Source organism: Balaenoptera acutorostrata, chromosome 3 (assembly GCF_949987535.1).
Source record: "Balaenoptera acutorostrata chromosome 3, mBalAcu1.1, whole genome shotgun sequence".
NCBI lineage: Eukaryota > Metazoa > Chordata > Mammalia > Artiodactyla > Balaenopteridae > Balaenoptera > Balaenoptera acutorostrata.
Window position 1 is genome coordinate 106761796 of NC_080066.1, and position 26137 is coordinate 106787932.

The 26137-nt window shown below is 60.8% G+C and overlaps 2 protein-coding genes across 7 annotated transcripts; both read left to right on the forward strand.

Annotated features, from left to right (window-relative positions):
- The first annotated feature begins 268 nt into the window (after positions 1–268).
- On the forward strand, positions 269–17316 carry CARMIL3 (capping protein regulator and myosin 1 linker 3). 5 transcript variants are annotated; one of them, XM_057544773.1, is made up of 40 exons: positions 269–447; positions 1893–1987; positions 2299–2349; positions 2454–2513; positions 2599–2714; positions 2919–3016; positions 3246–3316; positions 3417–3490; positions 3725–3800; positions 3881–3969; positions 4417–4511; positions 4739–4825; positions 5038–5147; positions 5287–5364; positions 5922–5998; positions 6078–6182; positions 6277–6346; positions 6785–6866; positions 6995–7091; positions 7239–7293; positions 7374–7546; positions 7789–7857; positions 8081–8174; positions 8263–8361; positions 8796–8924; positions 9122–9235; positions 9687–9862; positions 10654–10741; positions 10883–11020; positions 11300–11363; positions 11481–11689; positions 12084–12187; positions 12819–13134; positions 13471–13599; positions 14576–14642; positions 14747–14836; positions 16269–16387; positions 16473–16653; positions 16825–16935; positions 17056–17314. In XM_057544773.1, the coding sequence occupies exons 1-40, from the start codon at positions 408–410 to the stop codon at positions 17082–17084; spliced, it is 4125 nt and encodes a 1374-aa protein (XP_057400756.1). In that variant the 5' UTR covers positions 269–407; the 3' UTR covers positions 17085–17314. The 5 variants fall into 5 exon arrangements, with proteins under 5 accessions (XP_057400756.1, XP_057400758.1, XP_057400757.1 ...); XM_057544775.1 differs by having other exon boundaries at positions 17059–17314; XM_057544774.1 differs by having other exon boundaries at positions 12087–12187.
- A 2297-nt stretch (positions 17317–19613) lies between these two features.
- CPNE6 (copine 6) lies at positions 19614–26045 on the forward strand. 2 transcript variants are annotated; one of them, XM_057543506.1, is made up of 17 exons: positions 19614–19673; positions 20953–21124; positions 21551–21730; positions 22085–22159; positions 22317–22391; positions 22551–22634; positions 22725–22814; positions 23183–23287; positions 23512–23598; positions 23836–23895; positions 24160–24293; positions 24370–24424; positions 24517–24568; positions 24905–25038; positions 25157–25393; positions 25592–25766; positions 25866–26045. In XM_057543506.1, exons 2-16 carry the CDS (start codon positions 20957–20959, stop codon positions 25727–25729), a joined length of 1674 nt encoding a protein of 557 aa, XP_057399489.1. In that variant the 5' UTR covers positions 19614–19673; positions 20953–20956; the 3' UTR covers positions 25730–25766; positions 25866–26045. The 2 variants fall into 2 exon arrangements, with proteins under 2 accessions (XP_057399489.1, XP_057399491.1); XM_057543508.1 differs by lacking the exon at positions 19614–19673 and adding an exon at positions 20369–20424.
- Positions 26046–26137: the final 92 nt, after the last annotated feature.

Genomic DNA, 26137 nt, shown 5'->3' on the forward strand with positions numbered 1-26137 from the left:
AAAGAAGTGGGTTCTGCTCACGGTGTCCGAGGAGTGGGTCACACGTAAAGTGGGGACGCTGCCCCCCTTCCGGGAGATGGCCCGGGCTGCAGGCGACACGCACAGGGCGTAGCACGCTAGAGCCAGCGGGAGGGGTGGGCGCGAGCGCTCTCAGGGTCTCACGCGGCTCGGAGGCGCGGCGCGCATGCTCAGTCCGGCACCTCTCCGGGCGGGGCGGGAGACCCGGCTCTCCGAGGCGGGGTGGGGGGGAGGAGCGCTCGCGCAGACGCCCCTCACAGGAGCGGGCTCAGCGGCTGCTGCAGCGCTCAGCGCCGGGGCCCTGCCGGAGCCGGGTCTAGCATGTGCCGCGTCTCCCCGGCGGTGGCGACGGCGGCTCCTCTGCAGCAACAGCGGCAGCAACGGCCGCCATGGCCAAGTCCAGCGCGGAGCTCACCCGCGAGCTGCAAGGTACGAGGCTGCGGTGGTCTCCGGGACAACCCCGTCCGGGAGCCTCCCAGACCCAGTGCGTTCCTCCCCGCGGTACACCCCGGTGCCTCCCGCCCCTCATGCATCCGGTTCCAAGGCAGCTCCCTGCCCCTGCATCCCAGCTCGGGGCATCACTGTCCCAGAGCATCCTCCGCTGCCCCCCTCGCCTCACCCCGTCAGGACCTACGTGTCCCAGAGCCGCCCGTCCCGATCTTCAGTGACAGGTGCAGTCCCTTCACGCTCCCTGGGGCTGACTCTCAGCGATTCTGGCCCACCCCTCGGCGAAGCATCCAGTGTCCCCTCCGGAGAATCCCCGTTTCCCCGCCGGGCGGGGCCAGGCCAGCCCTGCCGGGTGATGGGAGCTGCCCCAGGTCCTGACCTCCTCTGGCCTCAACACCCTCCCTCCTCTGGGCCCGGCGCCGGAACTGGCTCGAGAGCCCCGCTAGTGCCCTGGCCAGTGGGGCAAAGAAGGGAGTCAGGGAAAAGGGCCTGGACCGGAGCTAAAACCAGGAGCAGGGTCTACTGAAGCTTATCTACCACAGCCCGCATCCCAGCCTGCCCCCTTCTCTACCCCACACCCACACCTCACGGCCTCTCCTGTTTGCCTGGTTCTCAGACTCAGACCAAACCAAGGCCCGACCCCCCAGCACTGCCAACCCTGACCCCCAGAGGCGGCAGCACAGGCTAGCCCACGCAGAGACCAGGACGCTCAAGGATACTCAGAGGCATGCTGCACCGTGGAGATTTCCCACAGCTCCACAGGCACACAAGCACAATCGTGAGATGTGTGTACACACATCTTTACAGAAACTGCACACACACGCACGCACGCACACACACTGGGATATCTGGATGATTCTGCCAGCAGATGGGTATGGAACTCATTTAAACACTAACTCCTTCCTACCCCGCAGCTCCCACCCACACCAGAGCTGGCTGGCTCTGTGCCCCTTTCACAACTGCAGACACAGCATACTCATTCACACTTACCCATCCCCACCAATGCCACACACGGGCTCCCTGGCATCTTCTTTACATGCGTAGTAAAAGGTAGACACTCACACCCAGACCACCTAGAGTGCAGCCGAAGGGATACCCCCCACGCCCCTACGCACTGACTCACTCTGTATGTGTTGACAGCTGCTGGAGTGCACGGGTTGGAAAAATCCTTCACACTCTCCCACGGTGTCACTCAGCTACTGCCCCCCGACTCAGGAACATCAGGAGCCAGAGTTTTCTCCACACCCCACTGCCTTTCTAATAGAAAGAGAAAAGTCACCCAAGAAGGAAAGGTCTCGGTCCCTGTCCTTCTCAGTCTCTCTCTCTGATTCTCTCTCCTCTCCTCTGCCCCTGCCCCTGGAGAGCCTCGGGTTTGCGGGGGCGGCCAGGGTCAGGGGAGCTCTGAGCAGCCCACCACCCACCTGCAGACAGCATCCGGAGGTGCCTGAGCCAAGCGGCTGTGCTCCAACAACATCGTGTCAAGCTGGAGACGAAGCCCAAGAAGTTCGAGGACCGAGTGCTGGTGAGGACATTGGGCTGGGGGAGGGGAGGGGGGATCAAGAGCACCTGGGCTGGTGAGGGCAAGGAGCCTGGGGGGACAGGGGAGACAGAGGTGGGGGGAGAGCTGAGAACACATAGCCTGGGGGCAGGGGGAGGCTGGACTGCGTGGATGTCTAGGAGCCTAGGGTGGGGCATGTGAGAGAGGGGGGACTTCCAGAGCAGAGGGTCAGCTGGCAGGGGGTGCACACAGGCTGAGGAGGCTAACAGAGGGCAGGGTGACTAGGGCCCAGGAAGCTGCCGTTTGTTGCTGATGTTCTTTTCCCCTCTCTGAAGGCCCTGACCTCCTGGCGCCTCCACCTTTTCCCCCTTAAAGTCCCAGCCAAGGTGAGTTGGGCCGATGAGCCAGAGAGCACCTGGCGTGCTCCCCTCTGAGCCCGGCAGCCAGGCCCTGACCATGAGCTGGGCATCCCCGTGTCCCCTTCCCCCAGGTGGAGAGCTCCTTCAATGTCCTGGAGATCCGCGCCTTCAACACGCTCAGTCAGAACCAGGTGAGCACCAGGGCTTGGGCCCCACTCCTGGGCCAGCGGGAGGAGGGAGCCCACATCTGAGGCCCTGCTGCTCCCTCTCCCCCAGATCCTAGTGGAGACAGAGCGTGGCATGGTGAGCATGCGGCTGCCATCAGCTGAGAGTGTGGACCAGGTGACACGACATGTGAGCTCTGCCCTCTCCAAGGTCTGCCCTGGCCCTGGGTGAGTGGCAAAGGAGGAGTCTCTCAGGGGTCAGACAAGGAGACCTCCTTCCTCCCTCCCTCCTTCCCCTGGGCCCCCGAGACATCAAGGAGAAGAGCTCTTGTGTCCCTATTCCTGCTTTTCCTGGGGATCCAGAAGCTATAACAGGGTAAGAATTGAGAGCCTCTTTCCACCCACCTTGGGATGGATTTGTTCATTTTCCAGGAGTCTAATCCGGCGTGGAAATGCAGACACCCCAGAAGGGCCCCGAGACACGTCCCCCAACTCTGAGACTTCCACGTCCACCGCTCACAGTGTCTGCGGTGAGCAGGGGCAGACTTGAGGAAAGTGGGGCCTACACCACCCTGCCCCTTGCTCAGAGTCCTCTGTGTACGGGGCTTTGCCTGCCCTGAGACTCCACGGCTCCCAGACCTCAGAGGTTCATGAACCCAGGACACTGGTGCATAGAGTGACCTTGACCTTTCCTTGAACTCCAAGCCTGTTCCCCACCCCCTTACCGCTCAAGGAGCCAGCCCATCTCCTGCCCCACAGGTGGCTTCTCCGAGACCTACGCCGCCCTGTGCGACTACAATGGGCTGCACTGCCGTGAGGAGGTGCAATGGGTGCGTTGGGCCAGGACCGGCAGGCGGGCAGGTGGGACCCAGAGGGATGGGGCAGAGGAGGAGGCGGGAAGCAGGTGTGAGCCACTTCCACCTCTCCAAGGATGTGGACACCATCTATCATGCCGAGGATAACCGGGAGTTCAATCTTTTGGATTTCAGCCACTTGGAGAGCCGGTAAGCAGATGGGGTAGAGACTCAAGCCCCCATTCCAGCCCCAGCCCAGCCCTGGCCCTTCTAGGCTCTCCCTTCTGGTCCCACCCACAGCCCCGGCTCTGTCTCCCAGCCCCCACCCCCCCTGCCTTCCACCCATCTAGGCTTTCCCCAGCCCAACCACCCCAGCCCTAGTCTCTTCTTCCCAGCCCTAGCCACCTGCTCACCACTTTCCTGCCGCCCTGAATCTCCCCACAGAGACCTGGCCCTAATGGTGGCAGCCCTGGCCTACAACCAATGGTTCACCAAACTCTACTGCAAGGACCTGCGGCTGGTAGGGTCTAGGAGGGGCAGTGGGGAGGGGAGAGTACTGTCCTCTCTGGCTCCTGATCACATGACCCCCTCTGTCCTCAGGGCTCTGAAGTGCTAGAACAGGTGCTACACACCCTGAGCAAGTCGGGGAGCCTCGAAGAGCTGGTGCTGGACAACGCCGGGCTTAAGACGTGAGGCCAGCCTCCTCCTTGGGCAGTGGTACCCCCTTGATGTAGTCTTAGGATCCCAGAGCCTCAGAGCATGATATGGGCCTCTGAACCGTCTCATCCAGCTCCTCACCGTACAGAAGAGGCCCAAAGAGGGCACAAAGCAAGTCACGCCTAAGCCTCCTGACCCCCAGCTCCACAGCCTTCCCCCATATCTCCATGCCCCGTCCCCTTCTGCCATCATCCACCGAGCAGGGTGCGCTGCTCCGGTCTCGAGGACCCTAAGCTGGGCTTTGTCTCAGCACAACTTCCCAGGTATTCCGGAGTGACGGCAAGCTCCCTGGCAGGCCCCGAGCTGCTCCCCACCTGCGGGAGCCTCTGACCACTGTAGCCCCAGCCAGGCAGGCAGGTGGAGGAGGAGGGGAAGCCCAGGGCCTGGGACAAACACATCCTTCCTCCCCTTCCCCAAAGGGACTTTGTCCAGAAGCTGGCCGGGGTATTTGGGGAGAACGGGAGCTGTGTGCTGCATGCCCTCACTCTGTCCCACAACCCCATCGAGGACAAGGGTGAGCCCCAGCCCTGAATCCTACCCCCCATCGCAACGCAGACCCCTATCCCAGCCCAGAGCCCAACCCGGTCTGAACAGGGGCTCTCCGACCTGATGCCAGCCCCTGCCCCAATATGCCATCCTTGACCCCAGGCCCATAACCCACTCAAGCGCCCAGTCTGACTCTGCACCACCTGCCCCCACTGCCCATCTCTCAGTGGTCCCCTTTCTCTCTCCACTCCCCAGGTTTCCTCAGCCTGAGCCAGCAGCTCCTCTGCTTCCCCACTGGCCTCACCAAACTGTGCCTGGCCAAGACTGCCATTTCCCCTCGAGGTACTTGCCCCGGGACCCCTGACCTCTGACTCTGACCCTCCCCCAGCACTGCCTGGGTGTCGAGTCCCAGAGGTGTACCCATACACTCACACAGCATCCCAGGGATCAAAGAAGGGAAAGGAGCCACGTTTGGAGAGTGGGGAAGAGTTGTATGCAAGGGGAAGAGTTCGGCGGGGGGGTGGCCAACCCAGCCCAGTGCCCGCTGTGCTCAGGGCTCCAGGCGCTGGGCCAGACCTTCGGGGCCAACCCGGCCTTTGCCAGCTCCCTTCAGTACCTGGACCTGAGCAAGAACCCTGGGCTGCTCGCCACAGATGAGGCCAACGTGAGTCCACGAATATAGCCTCAAGCCCCTGCAGAGGCCCACCCGGGCTTCAGGGCCTGGGGTCTCTGCCCTTTAGCCCTGGGGAGGGGAGGGGTTCTGTCACCCCTTCACCCACAACCCCTCTGTCCTTCCTTCCCAGGCCCTCTACAGTTTCCTGGCCCAGCCCAATGCCCTGGTGCACCTGGACCTGGCGGGGACTGACTGCGCCATCGACTTGGTGAGGGGTTGGTGATGGGGGAGCCAGCCTGTGATCTGGGGAGGCTGGGGTGGGTCACCCCCTCCTTGAGTACAGCGGTGGGCAGAGCTGGCAGGATGGCTTCAGGTTCAGCTGAATTACAAATCAACGCCAAAGCTCACACCTGTGCAGCACTTTATCCGTGCGCCGCCAAGGCTGTGCTGGCTGTGCCTAAAAGCCAGCCCGGATCCGTTCCTCAGCCGTGAGCCCCAGCGCAGCGCTGCGTCCACCGGAGGAAAGGACTCCTTCCCTAACTTGAACCAGGCACCTTACGAGCCTGTGGGCGCCCTGGCTTTACACATCCACTGCCTATGAGCCTCTCACCCCCTGGGGGCCAGGCAGGTGGGAGTAGACCCACTTTCCACAGAGGGGAAACTGAGGCTTGAAGAGGCTAAGTGGGCAGGCACAGCGGGACTCGCACAGACTGACCGCAGAGGGCGAAGCGCCAGGGCCTTGGTGGGGAGGGAGGAGGGAGTCCTCGTCGCCCCTCCCGGCAGCCCTCCCAGCCCCGTGAGACACACCCTGTCTCCACCCCACAGCTTCTGGGCGCCCTGCTCCACGGCTGCTGCTCCCACCTCACCTACCTCAACCTGGCGCGCAACAGCTGCTCCCACAGGTGGGAGCACAGGGGTGCAGCGAGGGGCGGGGCAAGTCGTGGGCGCCCCCTCCCTTGCTGACCCCAGGCATCTCCGCAGGAAGGGCCGGGAGGCCCCGCCTGCCTTCAAGCAGTTCTTCAGCAGCACCTACACTCTGAGCCACATCAACCTGTCGGCCACGAGGCTGCCCCTGGAGGCCCTCAGGTCGGGTGGGTGCAGGGTTGGGGGGCGCCCGAGGGGGAACCCTGGGAGAAGGGGGTGAGGGGTAAAGGCGGGCCTGCTGACCTTCCTCCCGCAGGGCGCTGCTCCAGGGCCTCTCCCTCAACAGTCACCTCAGCGATCTGCACCTGGACCTCAGCAGCTGTGAGGTGAGCCCTCAGTCCCCCACCCATCACCCCACCGTTCACTTCCCTAAGTCAAGCTCTGGCTCCGTCTTGCCTCCGCGCTACCCCTCAGCGACCCCCCGCCCTAACCTCACCCCCACTTTCCCCTCTCCGTCTGTGGTCTGCGGCCCTCTTTCTAGAGGTCATTTTCAGTCTCCAGGATCTCCTCGCTGACCGCTTTGGGGTGGGAGATACCAAGCTTTCCCACCAGATGGCAGGAGCAAGCTGTCTCCAGAGCAGCGGCCTGGAGATTTTTCTGGCTGAAGGGAGGGGAGAGAGCCCTAGGGAAGGATCTGGTATAGAGAAGGGGCCTCCAGATTTCACACCCGAGAAGACCTGGTATGACCTTGAATCCTGGCATGACTCCTCTTATCTCTAAGCATTAAAGGTGCCCTGTCTTCCACCCACACCCCGTCCCTGCAGCTCCGCTCAGCTGGAGCCCAGGCTTTGCAGGAGCAGCTGTGGGCTGTCACCTGTGTGGGCAGCCTGGATCTGTCAGACAATGGTGAGTGGGGGCACTTCCCTTCCTGGGGGCCAGGTGGGGACAGGGGCCTAGAGCACGAGGGAGAAGTCCTAAGGAGACTCCAGTGAGCCTCGGGCCTCAAGGCCAGGCCTCTCCCATCTACTGGCCAGGGTTCGACTCGGACCTCCTGACACTGGTGCCCGCACTTGGCAAGAACAAGTCCCTCAAGCACCTGTTCCTGGGCAAGAACTTCAACGTCAAGGCCAAGTGAGGCCCCCCCCATACCCACAGACCCTCACTCCATCATCCGCCTATCCTTGTGGCTCACTGTGTTACCCTTGACCGCCTCTCCGCTGCTCCACTAACATGACCCCAGCCCCCTCCCCTCCTTCTCTGAGCCCCGACTCCCCGCAGGACCCTGGAGGAGATCCTCCACAAGCTGGTGCAGCTGATCCAAGAAGAGGACTGTGTGAGTGCCGGGGCCTGGGAGGGGACCTGCAGTGACAGGGGCTGCAGGGACTGGGCCAAACCCCCCACTTGCCCACACAGTCCTTGCAGTCACTGTCAGTGGCAGACTCCCGGCTGAAGCTTCGCACCAGCATCCTCATCAACGCCCTGGGCAGCAACACCTGCCTGGCGAAGGTGGATCTGAGCGGCAATGGCATGGAGGACATCGGGGCCAAGATGCTCTCTAAGGCCCTGCAGATAAACTCGTCCCTCAGGTGGGGCCCACACCTGGACCCTCTCACCTGGAGCCCCAGCCCTCCCCCACACACATACATGCCCTCCCTGCTGCCTCACTGCTCTGTACCCCAGCTTCCAGGAGACCCTTAGTCCCAGGACCATCTCTGAGTCAGCCTCATTACCCAGGAAAGGAGGGAAGGCTCCCGAGGGGGATGTGTCCCCTCCCCCTAAGAGAGACCCCGAGGGAGGGGTAATACGCTGATGCTCACCCTTTCCCCAGAACTATCCTATGGGATCGGAACAATACATCTGCCCTAGGCTTTCTGGACATTGCAAGGGCCCTGGAGAGGTGAGTAGACCAGGGCCCTGCCCTGATCCTAGCCCCCAGCTTCCCTGTACCTGGACCAGGCCTGAACTACACCAGCCCCACCCCAGTCCACCTGACCTAGTTGCATAGAAATGTTAGGAAGGACCACAGAAGAGGGAAATGGTCAGCAAGAGGTGGGGTCTGGGGAGCAGGAGCCTCTCCTGCCCGCCTTTATCCCACCCAGCTGTGCCACTCTGTCCCACAGCAACCATACGCTGCGCTTCATGTCCTTCCCCGTGAGCGACATCTCCCAAGCCTACCGCAGCGCCCCTGAGCGTACCGAGGACGTCTGGCAGAAGGTGGCGGCCTGAGCAGGGTGGAACCCGAGGGGCAGGGGCCAGCCCACATCCCCTGGCCCTCACCCCACCCACCCATCATCATCTCCAGATCCAGTGGTGCTTGGTGAGGAACAACCATTCTCAGACGTGCCCGCAGGAACAGGCTTTCAGGCTGCAGCAGGGCCTGGTGACCAGCAGCGCCGAGCAAGTAAACGTTTCCCTCCGAGACACAGGGGGCACACGTGGGGCACGCAGGGCACAGGGCTGATGTGATGGAGCACAGGTCGGGGCGGGAGGGGTCATGAGAGAGGCATCGTGTGGTGCCCATAAGTGGATTGAGCATGTGGGAGAGCAAAAAGACAGGAAGTGCAGAATGTGGGCCCCAAACATGAGAGGACACGTGGGCAAACAGCAGGGGTCCCAGACAAGGGGTCCCAGGACTGTGGGAGCTCCACTGAGTGTTCAAGAGGGCATCCCAAGAAGAAGAGGGAACAGGCCATCGGGAGACATCACCCTTACCCCTGTCAGTGCCAGCACCAGTAGCACTGCCCAAGGGGGCCCAGAAATGGGGCGCCTGGGGGCCCACCTGGGAAGGTGAAGATGCGAGAGTCCCCCCTAACACTCCCGCCACCTGTGCTGCAGATGCTGCAGCGGCTGTGCGGACGGGTGCAAGAGGAGGTTCGGGCCCTGAGGCTGTGCCCCCTGGAGCCCGTGCAGGATGAGTTGCTCTATGCTCGGGACCTCATCAAGGACGCCAAGAACTCCCGGGCGGTGAGCCCTCCGCAGCCCCGCCCTCCCCTGACAGTCTAGGGAGCCCAGGAAGGCCAGCGTGCCGGCCCAGGAGCGTCCAGGCCCAGGAGTGCCCACGGACGGCACTGCTTATCCCCCAACGTTTTCACAGCCTCCTAGGCCAGGGACCCAGCGAAGCCAGATTCTGACCTTCTGATCAGAACCCCTTTCTTTCCCAGCTGTTTCCCAGCCTCTATGAGCTGGGCCACATGCTGGCCAACGACGGACCCGTGAGGCAGAGGCTGGAGTCAGTAGCCAGTGAGGTGTCCAAGGCTGTGGACAAGGAGCTGCAGGCAAGTCCTGGGGAGGGAGCCCAGTGCTGACCAAGGCCCTAAGCCGAGGGCCGAGGCCAGCACGGGAAGATGACCGTGGGCAAGAAGGAGTTACAGAGCTGAGACCACCTACACTCCCACTGTGCCAAGGCATTGCTAGAGAACCGGCCTCGGATATTTGCTGCTCGTTTCAACCTTAGCCCCTGAACTCTGAGCTCTCCCTCTGGACTCTGATCCTTGGACTGACTCTCCCCTGTCCGCGTGTCCATGTGGTAGGATGAAAAGGACACTGACCAGGATGTGGGGAAGCCTGAGTGTCCAAGGCTCTGCTGCTAACCGACCCTGTGACCTTGGCCGGCCCCTCAGTCTCCCCACGGGGGGCTGGAACAGACAGGCTGGAGTCTCTTCCGCTGTGGTGCCAGCCCTGACCCTGCCCTCCTTGGGGCTCTGGCCTCCTTTCCCCACATACTAGGTGATCCTGGAGTCCATGGTCAGCCTAACGCAAGAGTTATGCCCCGTGGCCATGCGGGTGGCTGAAGGGCACAACAAGATGCTGAGCAATGTGGCTGAGCGCGTCACTGTGCCCCGGAACTTCATCCGAGGGGCGCTGCTGGAGCAGGCGGGGCAGGACATTCAGAACAAGCTGGAGTGAGAGGCGGGGGTGGGGCTGGAGGGGGGCTGGACTTGGCCTGGAGCACTTAGGGACTGGGGGGGGGGCGCCCAGCCATCAGCAATGAATAATGAATGACACAATCTACGCTACAAGGGATGAATCTTTAACCAACAGCAACCTTGCTATTTAAGGTCTGACTCGTCCTTGCCCTAGCAGTCTAAATGCTGAGCTGGGGTTAGGAGTCCGAACAGTGCACACACGTGTACACGTACACACAGCCGCGCACATACCCCCAGGAACTGACCTCTAGAAACAGAGCACAGCCTCCTCGGAGGTGTGGACAAAGAATAGGGGTGCATGGACTGCGCTGCCCATCCCCCCAAGTTTTCATGGCCCCTAGAGCTCTCTCTCATTCCAGTCTGGGTGCCACCTCTCACTAAAATGAAGGAAAATTATTACACAATCCCATGAAATGGCCAAGCTCAAGAAGTGCTGGTTCCTGCTCTTACAGCAGAGACGGGCAGAATTCACTCAACACCTCAGTTTACCTCGCTCTGTTCCACTGGAGCTCCAGGGGCCGGACCCAGAGCCCCTCTGCCCCTCCTTCCCCTCAGTTCCTCTCCATCCACCCTCCCCCTCCACACACCCCTAGGCTGGAAGGGCTGTGGGTGGAGCTGGGTGGTGGATCCCAGGTGCCTCGTACAGCAGCTGTGTTCCCCGTGGGCAGCCAGGGCGGCTGGCCCGCTCCCTCAGGCGTCTGGGGAAGGCTGGGGCAGAGGCTCAGGGGCAGGGAAGGAGGAGCTGAGCCGCCCCCCTGTGCCCACAGTGAAGTGAAGCTCTCAGTCGTCACCTACTTGACCAACTCCATAGTAGACGAGATCCTGCAGGAGCTGTACCACTCCCACAAGAGCCTGGTAAAACTTCTGAGCCTCAGCCCGGCCCAGACCTGTCCTCCACCCCGCATCACCCGCATCTGCCCCCACCAGCCCTCCCCGTCAACGTCCTGGGCAGTGGGCGGCTTCCTTGGGATCCTGTTCACACCTGTCCTTCCCTAGGCCCGACACCTGGCCCAGCTAAAGACACTGTCAGATCCGCCAGGGGGACCGTGCCAAGGACAGGATCTGTCCTCCCGGGGCCGAGGCCGGAACCATGACCGTGACGAGACCACAGATGATGAACTTGGGACCAACATCGTGAGCACCCCCACTCCCTTCCTTAACCTTGGTCCTGCCCCTGACCCTGCAAAACGCTGTCCCCTTCTACTTCCCTGGACTCCACTCTCTGCCTCTCGCCGGGTTTCGTCCCCTCGCCCCGATCCCGCCCAGCCTCTTCCCTTGTCCCATTGCCTCAGCCGCCTAAGGACAGGGAAGCGGGATGCACTCTAAAGAGAAGGCTTTATGAGGAATGGGAGGCTCCAGGTGAGGCTCCTGGGGTTTGCCACCTGGCCCCACCGCATGCCTCCGTCTCTGCAGGACACCATGGCCATCAAAAAGCAGAAGCGCTGCCGCAAGATCCGGCCCGTGTCTGCCTTCATTAGTGAGTCTTCCAGCCTCCGCGCTGATGGCCCCGATTCCCTTTCTTTTATCTCTGCCTCTCCAGCCTGCTTTCTCCCTGCCCCTCATGCTAGTCCCTCTAACGCTGCTCTCCCCACAGGTGGGAGCCCTCAGGACGTGGAAAGCCAGCTGGGGAGCCTGGGGATCCCCCCTGGCTGGTTCTCAGGACTCGGGAGCAGCCAGCCCACAGCTAGTGGCTCCTGGGAAGGTCTATCTGAGCTGCCCACTCATGGCTACAAACTAAGGCATCAAACACAAGGGAGGCCCCGGCCCCCCAGGACCACCCCTCCGGGACCTAGTCGGCCCAGCGTGAGTCCCTAAGGCCTCACAAGAGGACCAACTTCACTTAGCAGTGCCAGAGCCAGAGATTCTAGCTCTAGGACACCAATGCCAGAGGTACTAGCCTTGGGGGATCGGGCAGGGGCCCAGGCAGGCCATGGAACAGAAGAGGAGTTATCCGGATTGGATGGAGCTAGACCTTGTCACAGATAGGAAACCTCTGTCTGCTAGACAGTGGCAGTTCTCATTTTGGTGAGAGAGAGAGTCAAGAGCCACCAAGTTTAAGAAATGCCCAGGTATCCTGAAGTCTAAGTTTCCATGGGGCCAAGAAGAGGCAAGTCCAAGTCCAAAGGGGAAGGCCTTGAGTAGATGGGAGGAGGGCTTCCTCACCCAGATGGTATATCCTACAGGACTTTCCTCCCAGCAGGCGCCAGTACCTGGGACCCGTCAGGAGAACGAGACGGCCACCCGCCTGGATGAGGGGCTGGAGGACTTCTTCAGCCGAAGGGTTATGGATGAAAGCTCCAGGTGTGGTGCCCAGGCACACCCCCCAACTTCAGCAGGCCCTGAGGCCCTGGAGGGCTCCCGTGTCCACCCATCTCCCAGAGAGGCCTCTCCAATGGCAGTGCCCCAAAGCCAGTCTCTCTGGGAGATTTCCCCCACATTCTCTTTCCTCCACACCGAGCCCTTAGTTGCCATGTTCTCTGAATCCCCTCAGGACAGCAGGAAAGAACGGGGCCAGAGTGAACCACCACAGTGGGATTGGGGTTGGGGGGATAGCAGGCCCTGGAATGGGGTGACGGTTAGTGGTACCAGGCCTGGAGGGTGTGTTCTGTCACTGTCCTGCACAGACTCCCCGGCATCTCTCCACAAGGAACTGGGTCACTTGGAGAGGCTGAGAGGAGATGGGGGGAGGGGTGCCTGCGAGGGAAGAGGCTGCTGGAGGGTTGTGACAGGGAAGGTGAGGACACCATTCCCTGAGAATAGGTGGAAAGGGTTATGGAACGGCAGGAAAGACTAGATGAGACAGGACAGCTGGAGGTCCCGGAGAGCCAGGACTGGCCTAACGCCAGCACCACCCTGGGCCCTGAACGACCTCGGCATCTGACCTGGGTATCTCCCCACGACTTTGTCCCTAACTCACCCCGACCCTGCCCAGCTACCCCCGGACTCTGAGGACCCTGCGGCCAGGCCTCTCGGAGCCGCCACTCCCTCCACTCCAGAAGAAGAGGCGCCGAGGCTTGTTTCACTTTCGCCGGCCCCGGAGCTTCAAGGGGGACAGGGGGCCAGGGTCCCCCACCACCGGGCTCCTCCTCCCTCCGCCCCCGCCCCCGCCCCCGACTCAGGAGAGTCCCCCCAGCCCAGGTCCCCGCAGCCTCGGCAATAACTCCTCCTCCTGCTGGAGCCCAGAGGAGGAGAGCAGGCTCCTTCCTGCATTTGGCGGAGGCCGGGGGCCTTCCTTCCGCAGGAAGATGGTAAGTGAGGCAGGGGTGCCGAGTCCTGGTTTGCTGCCCCACTCGTAGCCCATCCACGCACTCCACCCTAGGCACTTAACGGGAGACTGTTAGGACTCGGGAACTTGGTCATCCCAGTTCCTCGCTCCTGGGCCCCTTGGGCTAAGCCTGGTGACCCAGCGTATGCTGGGAGTCCACCATGCAAATGAGGGCAGTGGAAGGGACTCCTCAGAGGGTCTGGGTAGGGCTTCCCCAGGCAGGGGGCTCCGAGGGGTTGGGGCCCTCCCCTGCTCCCTTGCTGCCTGTGGAGCCCCTTCTCCATCGGGAACTGATTCTAAACCCGAAACCTTGTTCCAGGGCACCGACGGGGCAGAGCCTGGGGAGGGGGGCCAGGCCCCTGGGACAGCACAGCAGCCAAGGGTCCACAGTGTCGCCCTCCCTGGGTTGGGAGGAGCCAAGGGTTGGAGCTTCGATGGGAAACGAGAGGTGAGCGGAACCTGGGGAGGCGAACTGAGGGTCCCGTGGGTCCCTGCATACCACCCTCCCCTCCCCACGGCCCTGCGGTTGGTAGGTCAGTGGAGAGAGCCATGCTCTGGAGTAGAAGGTGTCAGCTGCAGTTCTGCCCCTACGCTTGCTGCGCAACCCTGGACAAGTCACGCTGGAGCCTCTGCTTCCTCATAAAGTGTGTGGCCCTAAAAATACTTACCTCTAGAGCTGTTTCCCAAATTTTGGTGACTTGATTACCACCTTTATGACGGCTTTTTACCTTCTCCACATACCACGGCATTATTTACATAATATTTTTATTTAAATCAACTCACCTTTTTTTTTAATAAATTTATTTATTTACTTATTTATTTATAGCTGCGTTGGGTCTTCGTTGCTGCGCACGGGCTTTCTCTAGCTGCGGCGAGCGGGGGCTACTCTTCGTTGCGGTGCGCGGGCTTCTCGTTGCGGTGGCTTCTCTTTTTGCGGAGCACGGGCTCTAGGCGCGTGGGCTTCAGTAGTTGTGGCTCGCGGGCTCTAGAGTGCAGGCTCAGTAGTTGTGGCACACGGGCTTAGTTTCTCCGCGGCATGTGGGATCTTCCCGGACCAGGGCTCAAACCTGTGTCCCCTGCATTGGCAGGCGGATTCTTAACCACCGCCACCAGGGAAGCCCTCAACTCACCTTTTTAAACTCAGTCTGGACCTAAGCATTATCATCTTTAGAATCACAGGCTTGTTGTACTAGTCATGTTTTTTCTACTACACATAAAATAAACACATATTAAAATAACCGTATGTTCATTCATGTAAACCATTTCTTATGCCCCTAGGGGTGGTATGAGTGCCACTCTTTGGGGAAAACAGTCCGAATGTCTAGGGACTAATGACATGAGATGCTAGAGCAGAAGCCCCTTGCTAACTGCAGTTCCCACACAGAAGGGACTTTTTTAATGACCTGACTCAGCTGTCCTTTCAGGGCCCAGGCCCAGACCTGGAGGGCAGCGTCCAGCCTTGGCAGAAACGGCGCTCCTCGGACGATGCAGGTGAGAATGATCGCCCTCACGTCCTTCCTTTGCCCCATCTCTCAGGGCCCCTGCTAACATGCCTTTTCCCTTTTCCCCTTTCCCATCTCCTCCCTCCACTCCAGGGCCTGGAGCCTGGAAGCCCCCACCACCACCCCAAAGCACCAAGCCAAGCTTCAGTGCCATGCGCCGAGCAGAGGCCACGTGGCACATAGGTATGGAAAGCCTCTCCTCTGGCAGCAGCTCTGAAGGCCCGGGTTATGTCCAAAGAGACAGAAACCAACTAAGGCGGGGCAGTAAAATGTCAACACTGTGCAAATGCTTCAGGATAGTTACAAAACTACATCCAAAAGAAACAAACAACCCAATCCAAAGAAAGGTCCCACGGAACAGAAGTGGCTTTGCCAGGCTTAGCCTACAAGGAACAACACTTTGTGGGTGGTTCGGGGAATTCTCTAGAGCGGGGGCCATCAGCAGAATGGCACCCTCTATAAAGAAGGACTCTCTCTGCACCCCAGCTGGGGAAAGGGTGGGCAGTACCAGCCATACCAGGCCCACCTCCAACACTCCAGTCTCCCCCAAAAATAGTTCACCAGGCCATCCTCCGCTCACGCAGAAAGGTACCACACAGCAGGGGCAAGAGCCCCCTGCCTCAGAGGTCAGACACCCTGGGTGTTAGTGCCGGCTCAGTCACCACCCACAGTGTTGACAGGTTATTCACCTTCCAGAATAAAGGGCGGGGGGCGGGGGGGGATCATAGTATGACACCGCCCTTCTGCTGGGTTCAGAGCACCTTTCACTTAGGGAGCAGCTAAAGGAAAGCCGGTCAGCTCGGCATCAGCCTCAGTTCCCCCAGGTCTGGAATGTAACCCTCCAACAACAGTGACAGGGACAAATCTCCCTGGAGAGGTTGACACTCCCTTCCCTCCTCCACTCCCACCCCAGAGCTAGGGCATAAGGGCGCGGTGCAGAGCCAGGCTGGCCCGAGGCTTGGCAGTGCCTGTGCTCCTGCCCCGTCCTCCAAGGCCGACCCAGCGCTGGGGTCACCTTCGCTGATGATCCCATCCCACACACAGACTAGTTAAGACACCGGAAGAGGGGCTCCACCCTTCATTTAGGAGGCGGTGATTGTCGGCTGCTCCCTGCCGGCACCCTCCTGGGCTCCCTCACCCACACGTCACAGACACACAGGCAACCCCAAACACGTGGCACATCCTTGGGTCCAGGTGCCTAAAGCCACGGAGGCAGGGTGGGGGGAATGGTGAGGGTGCCAGGCACTTCTCCTCCAGACTCACCATCTAAATCAGACTGGCAGAGAGTTCTAGGAGTGCCAGGTTGCAGCCTTGGCAGGGCGCCGGGGCACTGCAGCCCTGGATGGGCAGCCATGCCTGTGGACCCGGCTGGCCGCGGGCCCTGGCTCTGTCCCTGCTCTTCACGAGGGTCAGCCAGAGCCCCCTGCAGAGGTGACAGGCTCAGGAGGATCCTGGGGACCGTGAGAGCAGAAGCGGACATCCGAGGCAGAGACGTGGGAGCAAATGGGCTTGGAGGGGAAAGTCCTGGCCTCCAGGGCTTCACAGAGACAAGGGACAGGGAGGGCTGCGCAAGAATGTCTTTTCCTGCAGTTTCTTCTCTCTTCCCATCCCCCAGCTGAGGAGAGCGCCCCCAACCACAGCTGCCAGAGCCCCAGCCCAGCATCCCAAGATGGGGAGGAGGAGAAGGAGGGGGCCCTATTCCCAGAGAGGACGGTTCCCGCCAGGAACGCCAAGGTGAGAGCCAGCGAGGCGGCGGGGAGGGCACTTTGAGGAGGCAAAAGGGCAAACTAACCGACTGAGCATCTTCCTTCTGTGCCAGCTGCAGGACCCTGCTTTAGCTCTGCGGCCCCCCAAGCCGGTGGCTGTGCACAGGGGCCGCTGGCTCCCTCAGGAGCCAGGGGGCAGGGAGGAGGCTGAGACTGGGGGTGCGGCCCCAGGAATGAACAAACCCCGACTGAGGCTGGGCTCCCAGCAGGACCAAGAGGAGCCTGAGGTCCAAGGTCTGCCACCTGGCTAAAGGGGGTGTGGGGCACCTCTGGGGCCTTGTTGCCCACATCGGGTCCCTTCCTGGGCACAGGATGAGTGACAGACAGCCAGAAGTCATAGCCTGGATGAGTGCCCAGCCTGTGAGCCCCACTCATGGGCCAGGCCTGCCTTGACTGTCATTTCAGGGCCCCCGGATCCGGGCCGCCGGACTGCCCCCCTGAAGCCCAAGAGGACACGGCGGGCACAGTCCTGTGACAAGCTGGAGCCTGATAGAAGACAGCCCCCTGACCCCACAGGTGCCAGAGGGGTGGGCTAGAGGGTGGTCCCCCTTCCCACCCATCCATGTGATGAGGCCGCCCACACAGCGTGGCTGGCTCTCCCTGCCTGGGAAACAGGACTCCCTGGATTTCCCCCAGCAGGAGCCAGCGAGCCAGGAACAGGGTGACAGCCGCTGCAGCACCCCGCCAGCCCTCCTCTCGACATGTGCCTCACAAGGACTCAGACCCCCACCCATCCCCGCACCTCCAGGCCCTTCTGCCAACCCCTGTCCCACGGGCGCAGTACAGCAGGACGAGGCCTGGGGGACAGGACGTGGGGGACAGGAAGGGAGGGAGCAGCCTGGAGAGAGAGGCTTTGCTTGCTCTGCAGACCTGGGGGGTGGGGGGTGTCTCCTCACCTGGGAGGGCAGATCTGTCCCTCTGTCCCCAGGGGCTCTCTCTCCACTTGTATAGAATAAAAAAACCAAAATCACCGCCTGCCCGAGTCTCTGCTGTTTTCCCCATTCTCTGCTCCCATCCCCACCAGCTGCTCCCCTTCCCTCAAGGCCCACAGTGGGGAAAAGTGGGGAACATCCCCCCAGAGATGGGGCTAGAGCTCTAAGGGGAGAGGTAGGAAAGACTGGAGAGCTGCTGGATGGGAGGGGACTCAGAAGTCCCCAAGCAGGGTGGCTGTTATGTGCAGGGTCTTGGCTGAGCTGGCTGGAGAAGGGGGGGAACCAACACCAGTGTGTGTTGGGCTTTGGGGAGGTGCAGTGGGATTGGGGAGATCCCAGTGTCCCAGGAAGAGACTGGGAGCAGTGTGCTCTGTGTGTGTGTGTGTGTGTGTGTGTGTGTGTGTGTGTATGCACAGACAGGCTCACTAATGGTGGAATTAAATGGTGTTGTGTCATCCTGGGGGCACCATCAGTAGTCAGACATCTCAACAGTAGAGTGGCCTGCAGGTGAGCAGAAGTGCCTAGGGCAGGAGAAGATCAATGATTAAAATTAATTGTTTCTCATCAGTGTACTAACAAATACCAGCTTGGCATTCAAGACTGGGCTCAAGGACTTCCCTGGCGGCGCAGTGGTTAAGAATCCGCCTGCCAATGCAGGGGACACGGGTTCGAGCCCTGGTCCGGGAAGGTCCCACATGCCGCGGAGCAACTAAGCCCGTGCGCCACAACTACTGAGCCCGCATGCCACAACTACTGAAGCCCGCGTGCCTAGAGCCCGTGCTCCGCAAAAAGAGAAGCCACCGCAATGAGAAGCCCGCACACCGCAACGAAGAGTAGCCCCCGCTCACCGCAACAGAGAAAGCCCGCGTGCAGCAGTGAAGACCCAATGCAGCCAAAAATAAATAAATAAATAAATTTATATTAAAAAAAAAAGACTGGGCTCAATAGCCTCTTCCTCTGTGAAGCCCTTCCTGATGCCTTCCCCTGACTCATCCAAATTGAGCCCTCCCTCTTTGTGGCCCACTGCATCCTGAATAGGTCCGTATTTTGCACCTGTTGTACCTCATTTCATTTGTGCATTGGCTGATCATCTCTGTCTGTGTGATTTTTGTTCCATATACACACACCTCCCCCAGGGGCAGGAGCTGGGTCTTAATTACCTGTGTAGCCCCAACCTCTGGCACAGTGCCTGGCACCCAGGAGATGCTCAGTAAATGGCTGCTACCTCAGTACACAAGCAGCTTCGGGGATGGCGGGTGAGGACGTCTTGGTGACCCCTCTGTCACACTCATCCCAGATCACCATGTACCCAAACGTCTTCATGCGTGGCGTGCAGCTTCCCGGGCAATTGCTCACTTCCCCTGGCCTCACTAGAGAATGACTGTCTTGTTTCCTTGAGATCTGTATGTGGCACGGCCCGTCCCACAAGGATGTGGCCGTATGAGTTGAATCTCGGGGTTTAGGGTTGAGTTGTGGGTACCAGGAAGATACCTCAGGAATCAGTCCAGCACATCTCCCCCTATCTTCATGGGGCTTCGTGACCAGGATGTGACACTGTGTGCCCTTAAGCAATTGTGTCCATTTCCTCGTCTCCCTGTTAAAAGGTGGCTAGGGAACTTTGAATTCTCAAAGCTATGAGCCTTAGCATGGTACAGGATGGTTTTTAAGAAGCACGTGAAGATCTCCATTCTGTCGTATTCGGGTTGGTTGGCGTGAATGAGTGTATGTTGTGTGTGACAAGTATAGCCCAGTGTTCTTTTATATGTGACTGTGAATGTCCTTAACAAATGTGATACAGAGCGTGTTGTGAGACCGGGTGTGTTTCCCTATGTGTATCCGTAGGGCTGTAACTGTCATGGTGTCACGGTGAGTTTATGTGCTGGCACCTGTTTGTGTCAAGATATGTGTGAGCCTGTGAGTCGTGTGTGCATATGTCTCCATCATTTCCTGGCGTGAATGTGTGTGTGTGCACGCACCACTGCAACGTGTGCATCTCTGTGATGCTGGGTGTGGGTGTGGCATGAAGGGGAGGATGTGTGTCACTGTGTCTGCAGGGGTCCTGCGTCTGAGCCACCCCCAGCCCGCCCTCCTCCTCCAGCTCTGTGGCTCCTCCTAGGCAGTGGCCCTGCCCCTCCCCTCTTCTCCCTCCCAACCGGTCTGTGCGGGGGGAGCTGGTGCTGCGGCCCCCCCCCACCCCTCCCCATCCAGGCCCCATAAATAGCTGCAGAGCCGGAGTCGGAGCCTGCGCCAGCGGCTGGAACAGCAAGGGAGTCAGGGCCAGGGCCAGAGAGCTGGAGAGAGGAGCCCCCGACTAGAGCCCAGGTGAGCCCACCCTTCCTCCCTAGCCCAGCCCCAGCCCGGCCCAGCCTGGCCCAGTCTCCATAACAACATCGCCCCCAGCCTCCAGAGAGGTCTCTAGTCCTGCCCAATACCCTCACCATCACATGCCCCTGCCCAACTCAGGGGACCTGTGAGAGCTGGGAGACTTGTGGCTGGAATTCAGAGGACCCCTTCAACTCAGACCCTCCCTCACGTATCCAGAAAGGCACACGCTGTGGGGAGGGGCTACCCAGCCAGGGAAGGGTCCCAGTTCTGAGGGAGGTACGGGAACTGTCACACCCTCCTGAAGACAGACACCCGACTAGGGGACAGACACGGGGTGGGGGCATTCAGACACACCAACGGACACTCACTGGGGAAGCACGACATGGGATCAGACAGCCTCACCCTGAGATGTGGACAGACAAAGATAGATGGATGGCCCCGCCATGAACTCAGGCCAGCGGACCCCTGCCTGCTGCTGCCCGAAGCTTGGTGCCTCTGCTGGGGGAGGGTGGCGTGCGTGCATCCCACGGGCTGCATGGAGGGGGCTGAGGCTCCCCAAAAATCCTGTCGCTAAGAGACAGTGCCAGTGCTGCCAAGAAGTGTGAGAACAGGGGAGGTGGGGAGGAAAGCCAGCGTTGTCATAGTGGGAGCCACTGCCAGGAACCTGGAGGAGATTTCAGCAGGGACCGGGCTCTGCTTCTCACTCTGCAAGCCCACCATCCCTCCCTTTCCGTCAGCCAACCAGAAGGTGAGTCGGGGGAGGTGGATGGGGACAGCCCCGCAGGGTACCTTCCAATCTGCTTCCTCCTGCCCACTGCAGCCTCCATTCCTGACCATCCTCTTCAGACTGGCAGGGACCCCTTGCCCCAGTTCAGCTCCTTCGAGCCAGGACTGAGTGCAGCGCTGACTCAGACATCAGTCAGGAAATAGCAGAAGGTGCTGAGGTAGCAGAAAGTGTGGATCAATTGATGGCCTAGGAGCAAGGCTGCCAGGAACCCCCCGAGCCCTCTAGCCCTCTCCAGCCCCATCCACGCATATGAAGCCAGCAGGGGTGACAGGGGCACTGGGCTATGTAGGAGTGGGGGGCTCGGGTCCTCCACCCTCCCCAGCTCAGTGCTCAGGGGAAGCTGAGCGAGGTCACTGGGAAGCAGGTCCATGAGATGCCAGGGCCTCAGGGAGAAGGGCAAGGGGGTGGGCCCCTGGCTCCCAGAGACAGACCCCTCCCCTGGCAGGTGTTCCCCTTCCAGCGTCCAGGCCATCTGCTCTGTCCCCCCAGGGACATGTCCGGCCCGGAGATGGCATGGGTGCCTGAGCCCCCAGCCATGACGCTGGGGGCCTCGAGAGTGGAGCTGCGGGTGTCCTGCCACGGCCTCCTAGACCGAGACACGCTCACCAAGCCTCACCCCTGTGTGCTGCTCAAGCTCCACTCCGATGAGCAGTGGGTGGAGGTGAGAGCGGCTAGGATCTCCTTCACTCACCTCCGGGACTGAGAGGGAGGAGGCTGGTGGGGGCAGTGAAAGCCTCATGGGGGACCGTCAGGACTCCCAGGGGCCTCTTCCAGGCTGTGTGGGTAACCCTGCAGATGGGGGTGCCATCATTACACACACAAACCATTTTACAGATTCCAAAGCCCACAGAGTCCCGCTGGGTCCTGAGATCGCCCCCGAAGTCAGTGGCACCACTCCCAAATATGAGAGCCCCAGCAGGCTGACGGTCCTGGGGCCTGGCAGCACCCTGAGCTTGGGGTTCAGCCCAGGGAGAGAAGAGCTAGTCGCTGGGGTGCGGAAGCCTGAGGAAGGCGGGCAAGACCGGGGCGGTCCAGGGCAAGGCAAAGCAGCCCGGGTTCCCAGAAGGCACGCTCCCCTCTGCCGCAGGTGGAGCGCACAGAGGTGTTGCGCTCCTGCTCCAGCCCTGTCTTCTCCCGGGTGCTGGCCCTCGAGTACTTCTTTGAGGAGAAGCAACCCCTGCAGTTCCACGTGTTTGATGCCGAGGACGGAGCCACCAGCCCCCGCAATGACACCTTCCTCGGCTCTACCGAGTGCACCTTGGGCCAGGTCTGCATTCCCACCCCACCCCCACCCCCATCGCTCTGCCTCTGGAAGCCAAAAGAAGACAGAGGATAAGATCTGGAGCTAGTTCAGTCGGGGCTTGGACCCCGCCCGTCTCCACCATTCACCAGCTGTGCAGCCTTGGGCTAGATATTTAACCTCTCTGAGTCTTAGTTCCCTCATCTAAACAATGCGGGTCACAGTGCCTACCCGTTAAGGTTGCTGCGGAAATTAAGTCCAATCCTAGCCCAAGTGCAGCCCCTGTGAGAGCTCAAAGGGCACTTATTACCCTGTCCCTTGTACCCTGGCCAAAGCAGGTGGGGGCGTCACAGCTGGGTCCCCCTCCACCTCCATCCCCAGGTTGTGTCACAGACCAAGGTCACTAAGCCGCTGCTACTGAAGAATGGGAAGAACGCGGGCAAGTCCACCATCACGGTAGGCAAAGTCACCTGTACTCACCCTCCGGCAGGGCATTCAATGCCCCTGCATGGACATCCATGGTGACATCATGCCCAGGGCTAGCTCCCACCTAAGGGAAAGGGCCCTGTGGGAGTGGGTTGGGGGAATCCTGTCATTTGCGTCCGCCTTGCAGATCGTGGCCGAAGAGGTATCTGGCACCAATGACTATGTGCAGCTCACCTTCAGAGCCCACAAGCTGGACAACAAGGTTGGAAACCCAGAGTCCAGGTCCCCATCTCTACTGTTAGGGAGCCTAGCCCCCCTACTCAGGACAAAGCCCAGGTCCCAGCGCTGCTCCCTTCTTGGTGTTACCCACTTCCCCCTCAGACCTCACCAGACTCATGGACACTTTCCCCCATGTCCCCAGGATCTGTTCAGCAAGTCTGACCCTTTCATGGAGATCTATAAGACCAATGGGGACCAGAGCGACCAGCTGGTCTGGAGGACAGAGGTTGGTGCCTGGGGCTGGGGGGAAGGAGGGAGGAAGGGGACAGCAGGGGAAACTAGATCGGGGGTGACCAGCTCTCTGTGCCTCTTCAAGGTGGTGAAGAACAATCTGAACCCCAGCTGGGAGCCGTTCCGTCTGTCCCTGCACTCCCTGTGCAGCTGCGATGTCCGCCGGCCTCTCAAGGTGAGGCCCCCGCAAACAAGGGCAGCCTGTTGGAGCATCCGGCCTCTGCCGGAGACCGTTCCCCCACCCCCACCCCCGAGTGTGGCAAGCCCCTCCCTCTCCCCCATGTGATACCCCTTCCCACTGCGGGTAAAGAACCAGTCACAGCTCAGTGTTCCTATGTGTGTGCCTCCTAGCAGAGGCCAAAGTCCCTGCCGGACTGAGCCAAAGGATGAAGTTCAGCAAGTGGCTTCTCTAGGCAGGTTGAGGACATCTGTTTGGGCCTAGCAACTGTTGGGCCCCTACCACCCTGAGTCCCTCCTCCTGCCCCCAGGAACCTCTGCAAAGCCTCCCCGACCCTGACTGCCCCACCCCCCTTGCCTTCTCAGTTCCTGGTGTATGACTATGACTCCAGTGGGAAGCATGACTTCATCGGCGAGTTCACCAGCACCTTCCAGGAGATGCAGGAAGGAACAGCAAACCCTGGGCAGGAGGTACCAAAAAGACCCTCAGCCAGAATCCCACCAAGATCCCTGGGAGAATCCTGAGGGTGATGCTAAAGAACCCCCCCACACGTGATAGGAGGTGGAGAGGGTGGAAAGCCCTGGGCTCAGCCTGAGGACTGAGCCATGGGGGTCTCACTCTGGGAGGCTCCGCTGGAAGGGGGAGGAAGGGTCACGTGATGTGACCCTGGGCTTGTGGGGTATGTGGGGTCTAGATGCAGTGGGACTGTATCAACCCCAAGTACCGGGACAAGAAGAAGAATTACAAGAGCTCAGGGACCGTAGTGCTGGCCCAATGCACGGTAAATTCCAGTGCCCGCCTCAAGCCCTGCCCCACCCCGACCCCCGAGGCAACCTCAGATTCAACCCTGCCCTCATTTCAAAGATCATTTCCCTGCTCCTGGGAACTGAGAACCCTTCCCTATCCACCACCAGCTTCAACCTCAAAAACTCTGGCCCCTCCCTTCCCCCTACAGAAGCCCCACCCAGCTTCCTCCTCAAGGGACCATCCCTCCACCTTACTCCCTCCTTCCCACCAGGTGGAGAAGGTGCACACCTTCCTGGATTACATCATGGGCGGCTGCCAGATCAACTTCACGGTAAAGACCCAGGGGATGGGGACATGGCCAAGGGGGAGGGGCTAGGCCCATAGTGAACAGAAGAGCCCAGAATCCCCACTGCCCCTACTTGAACCTCTCGTGAGCCTTAGCGTGGTCAGCTTGTTCCCCTCACCCGACTCTATGATGAGACTACCTGTGGGCTTGTTTAGATTCACCTTAGGCCTCCCTACAGGCCCTAGCTCTGGCCCAGCCTCTCTGTTGGCGCTCACGGATGCACCATAACACTTTCCCCATCTCCACCAGGTGGCCATTGACTTCACCGCCTCCAATGGGGACCCAAGGAGCAGCCAGTCCCTGCACTGCCTGAGCCCCCGCCAGCCCAACCACTACCTGCAGGCCCTGCGTGCAGTGGGAGGCATCTGCCAGGACTACGACAGGTAGCAGGCGGTCGGGGTGTTGGACAGGCAGGGGCGCCTTGCCCAATGGGCCCCCACAGACTTTTCTTCTCCCCAGTGACAAACGGTTCCCAGCGTTTGGCTTTGGGGCTCGAATCCCCCCCAACTTTGAGGTAGGCTGGGTGCGAGTGGAAGGGAGCAGATGTTGGGAGGGTCAGACAAGAAGGAAAAACATCCCCTGGCTGGCCTCACCCGACCCTCACAGGTGTCCCATGACTTTGCTATCAACTTTGACCCGGAAAATCCTGAATGTGAAGGTAAGAGAGGAGATTCCCACCAGCCCCGCCTCCCTGCATGCAGCTTGCTGCCTACTCCTGTACACCCCATGCAGGAGCACAGACTCCATTCCCCTGGGCCCTGCTCCCTGCCCCTTCACCCATCCAACACCTGCCTTCATTTGATAAGACTTCCAGCCCCTGGCCCAGTATCTGCCCACCCAACTCTGCCAGCACCTGGACCATCCAACTCTCCTGCTTAGTGAAGAAGATCTTGGTGGCAGGGCAGTCCTCAGACAGAGAAGCACCTCCTGGCTTTAAGGGCGTTCAGGAAGGGCTCCCTGCTAATCTCTGCCCTCCTCACCTCTTTGCCCACAGAGATCTCGGGGGTCATCACCTCCTATCGCCGTTGCCTGCCCCAGATCCAGCTCTATGGCCCCACCAACGTGGCCCCCATCATCAACCGCGTGGCGGGGCCAGCCCAGCGGGAGCAGAGCACTGGCCAAGCCACGGTGAGGAGCCCCAGCTGAAGCGGGCAACCTGGTGTCCTCGGGTGAGGCCCGGGCCCGGGCTTGGGGCCGGTGCCAAGGCCGCAGAGCTGACCCTTCCTCCCCCTCTGCCTGCCCTCAGAAGTACTCGGTGCTGCTTGTGCTCACGGACGGTGTGGTGAGCGACATGGCCGAGACCCGCGCCGCCATCGTGCGCGCCTCCCGCCTGCCCATGTCCATCATCATCGTGGGCGTGGGCAACGCCGATTTCTCCGACATGCGGCTGCTGGACGGCGATGACGGTCCACTGCGCTGCCCCCGAGGGGTGCCCGCGGCTCGCGACATCGTCCAGTTCGTGCCCTTCCGGGACTTCAAGGACGTGAGTGCCCGGAGGCCCCTCCCGGCTGAAGGACTCCTCAGCTCCCCCTGCCGCCCAAATCTGACCCGCCTCCCTCACTTGATTGATGTCCTGCGAAGGACGCTGGAGCTCAGCTGGCCACCCGAAGCCCCGCCTCTTACCTGAGCCCCTCCTTCCCCCATTCTCCCGCCCCTAACCACATCCCCGTCCCCATCCCAGGCCGCACCCTCTGCTCTAGCTAAGTGCGTCCTGGCCGAGGTGCCCCGGCAGGTGGTGGAGTACTACGCCAGCCAGGGCATCAGCCCCGGGCCTCCCAGGTCCTGCACGCCAGCCACGACGCCCAGCCCTAGCCTGTGACAGCCGACAACCGGACCGACACTCCCTCAGTCTCTCAGTGAGTCCTGGGACGCTAGGGGGGTGGATCTTGGTGGAGTCCATCTCGGCTGGGTGTGGTGTAGACGAGGGTGCTTATGACTATCCCACTCTCCCCCAGGTGCCTGTCCTGACCCTTGTGACTCAAGTGACCAGTGCCTCTCCCTCTTGGACCAGCTGTGCCCCCTGGGTACTGGAAGTGAGTGGTGAGCCCTGCTCCATCTCTCCAGGCCCCGTACCCCTCAGCCTTGTGGCCCCTCAGTGACTTTCTTCAGTGATCCTGACTTTCTAGCCGTTAATAAAGGAAACCACTCCTAGCACCTCAGCCTCTACCCATCATGCCTCAGATGCCCATTGGGCAGTCCATAGCACCCCACACACACCATTAAGAAA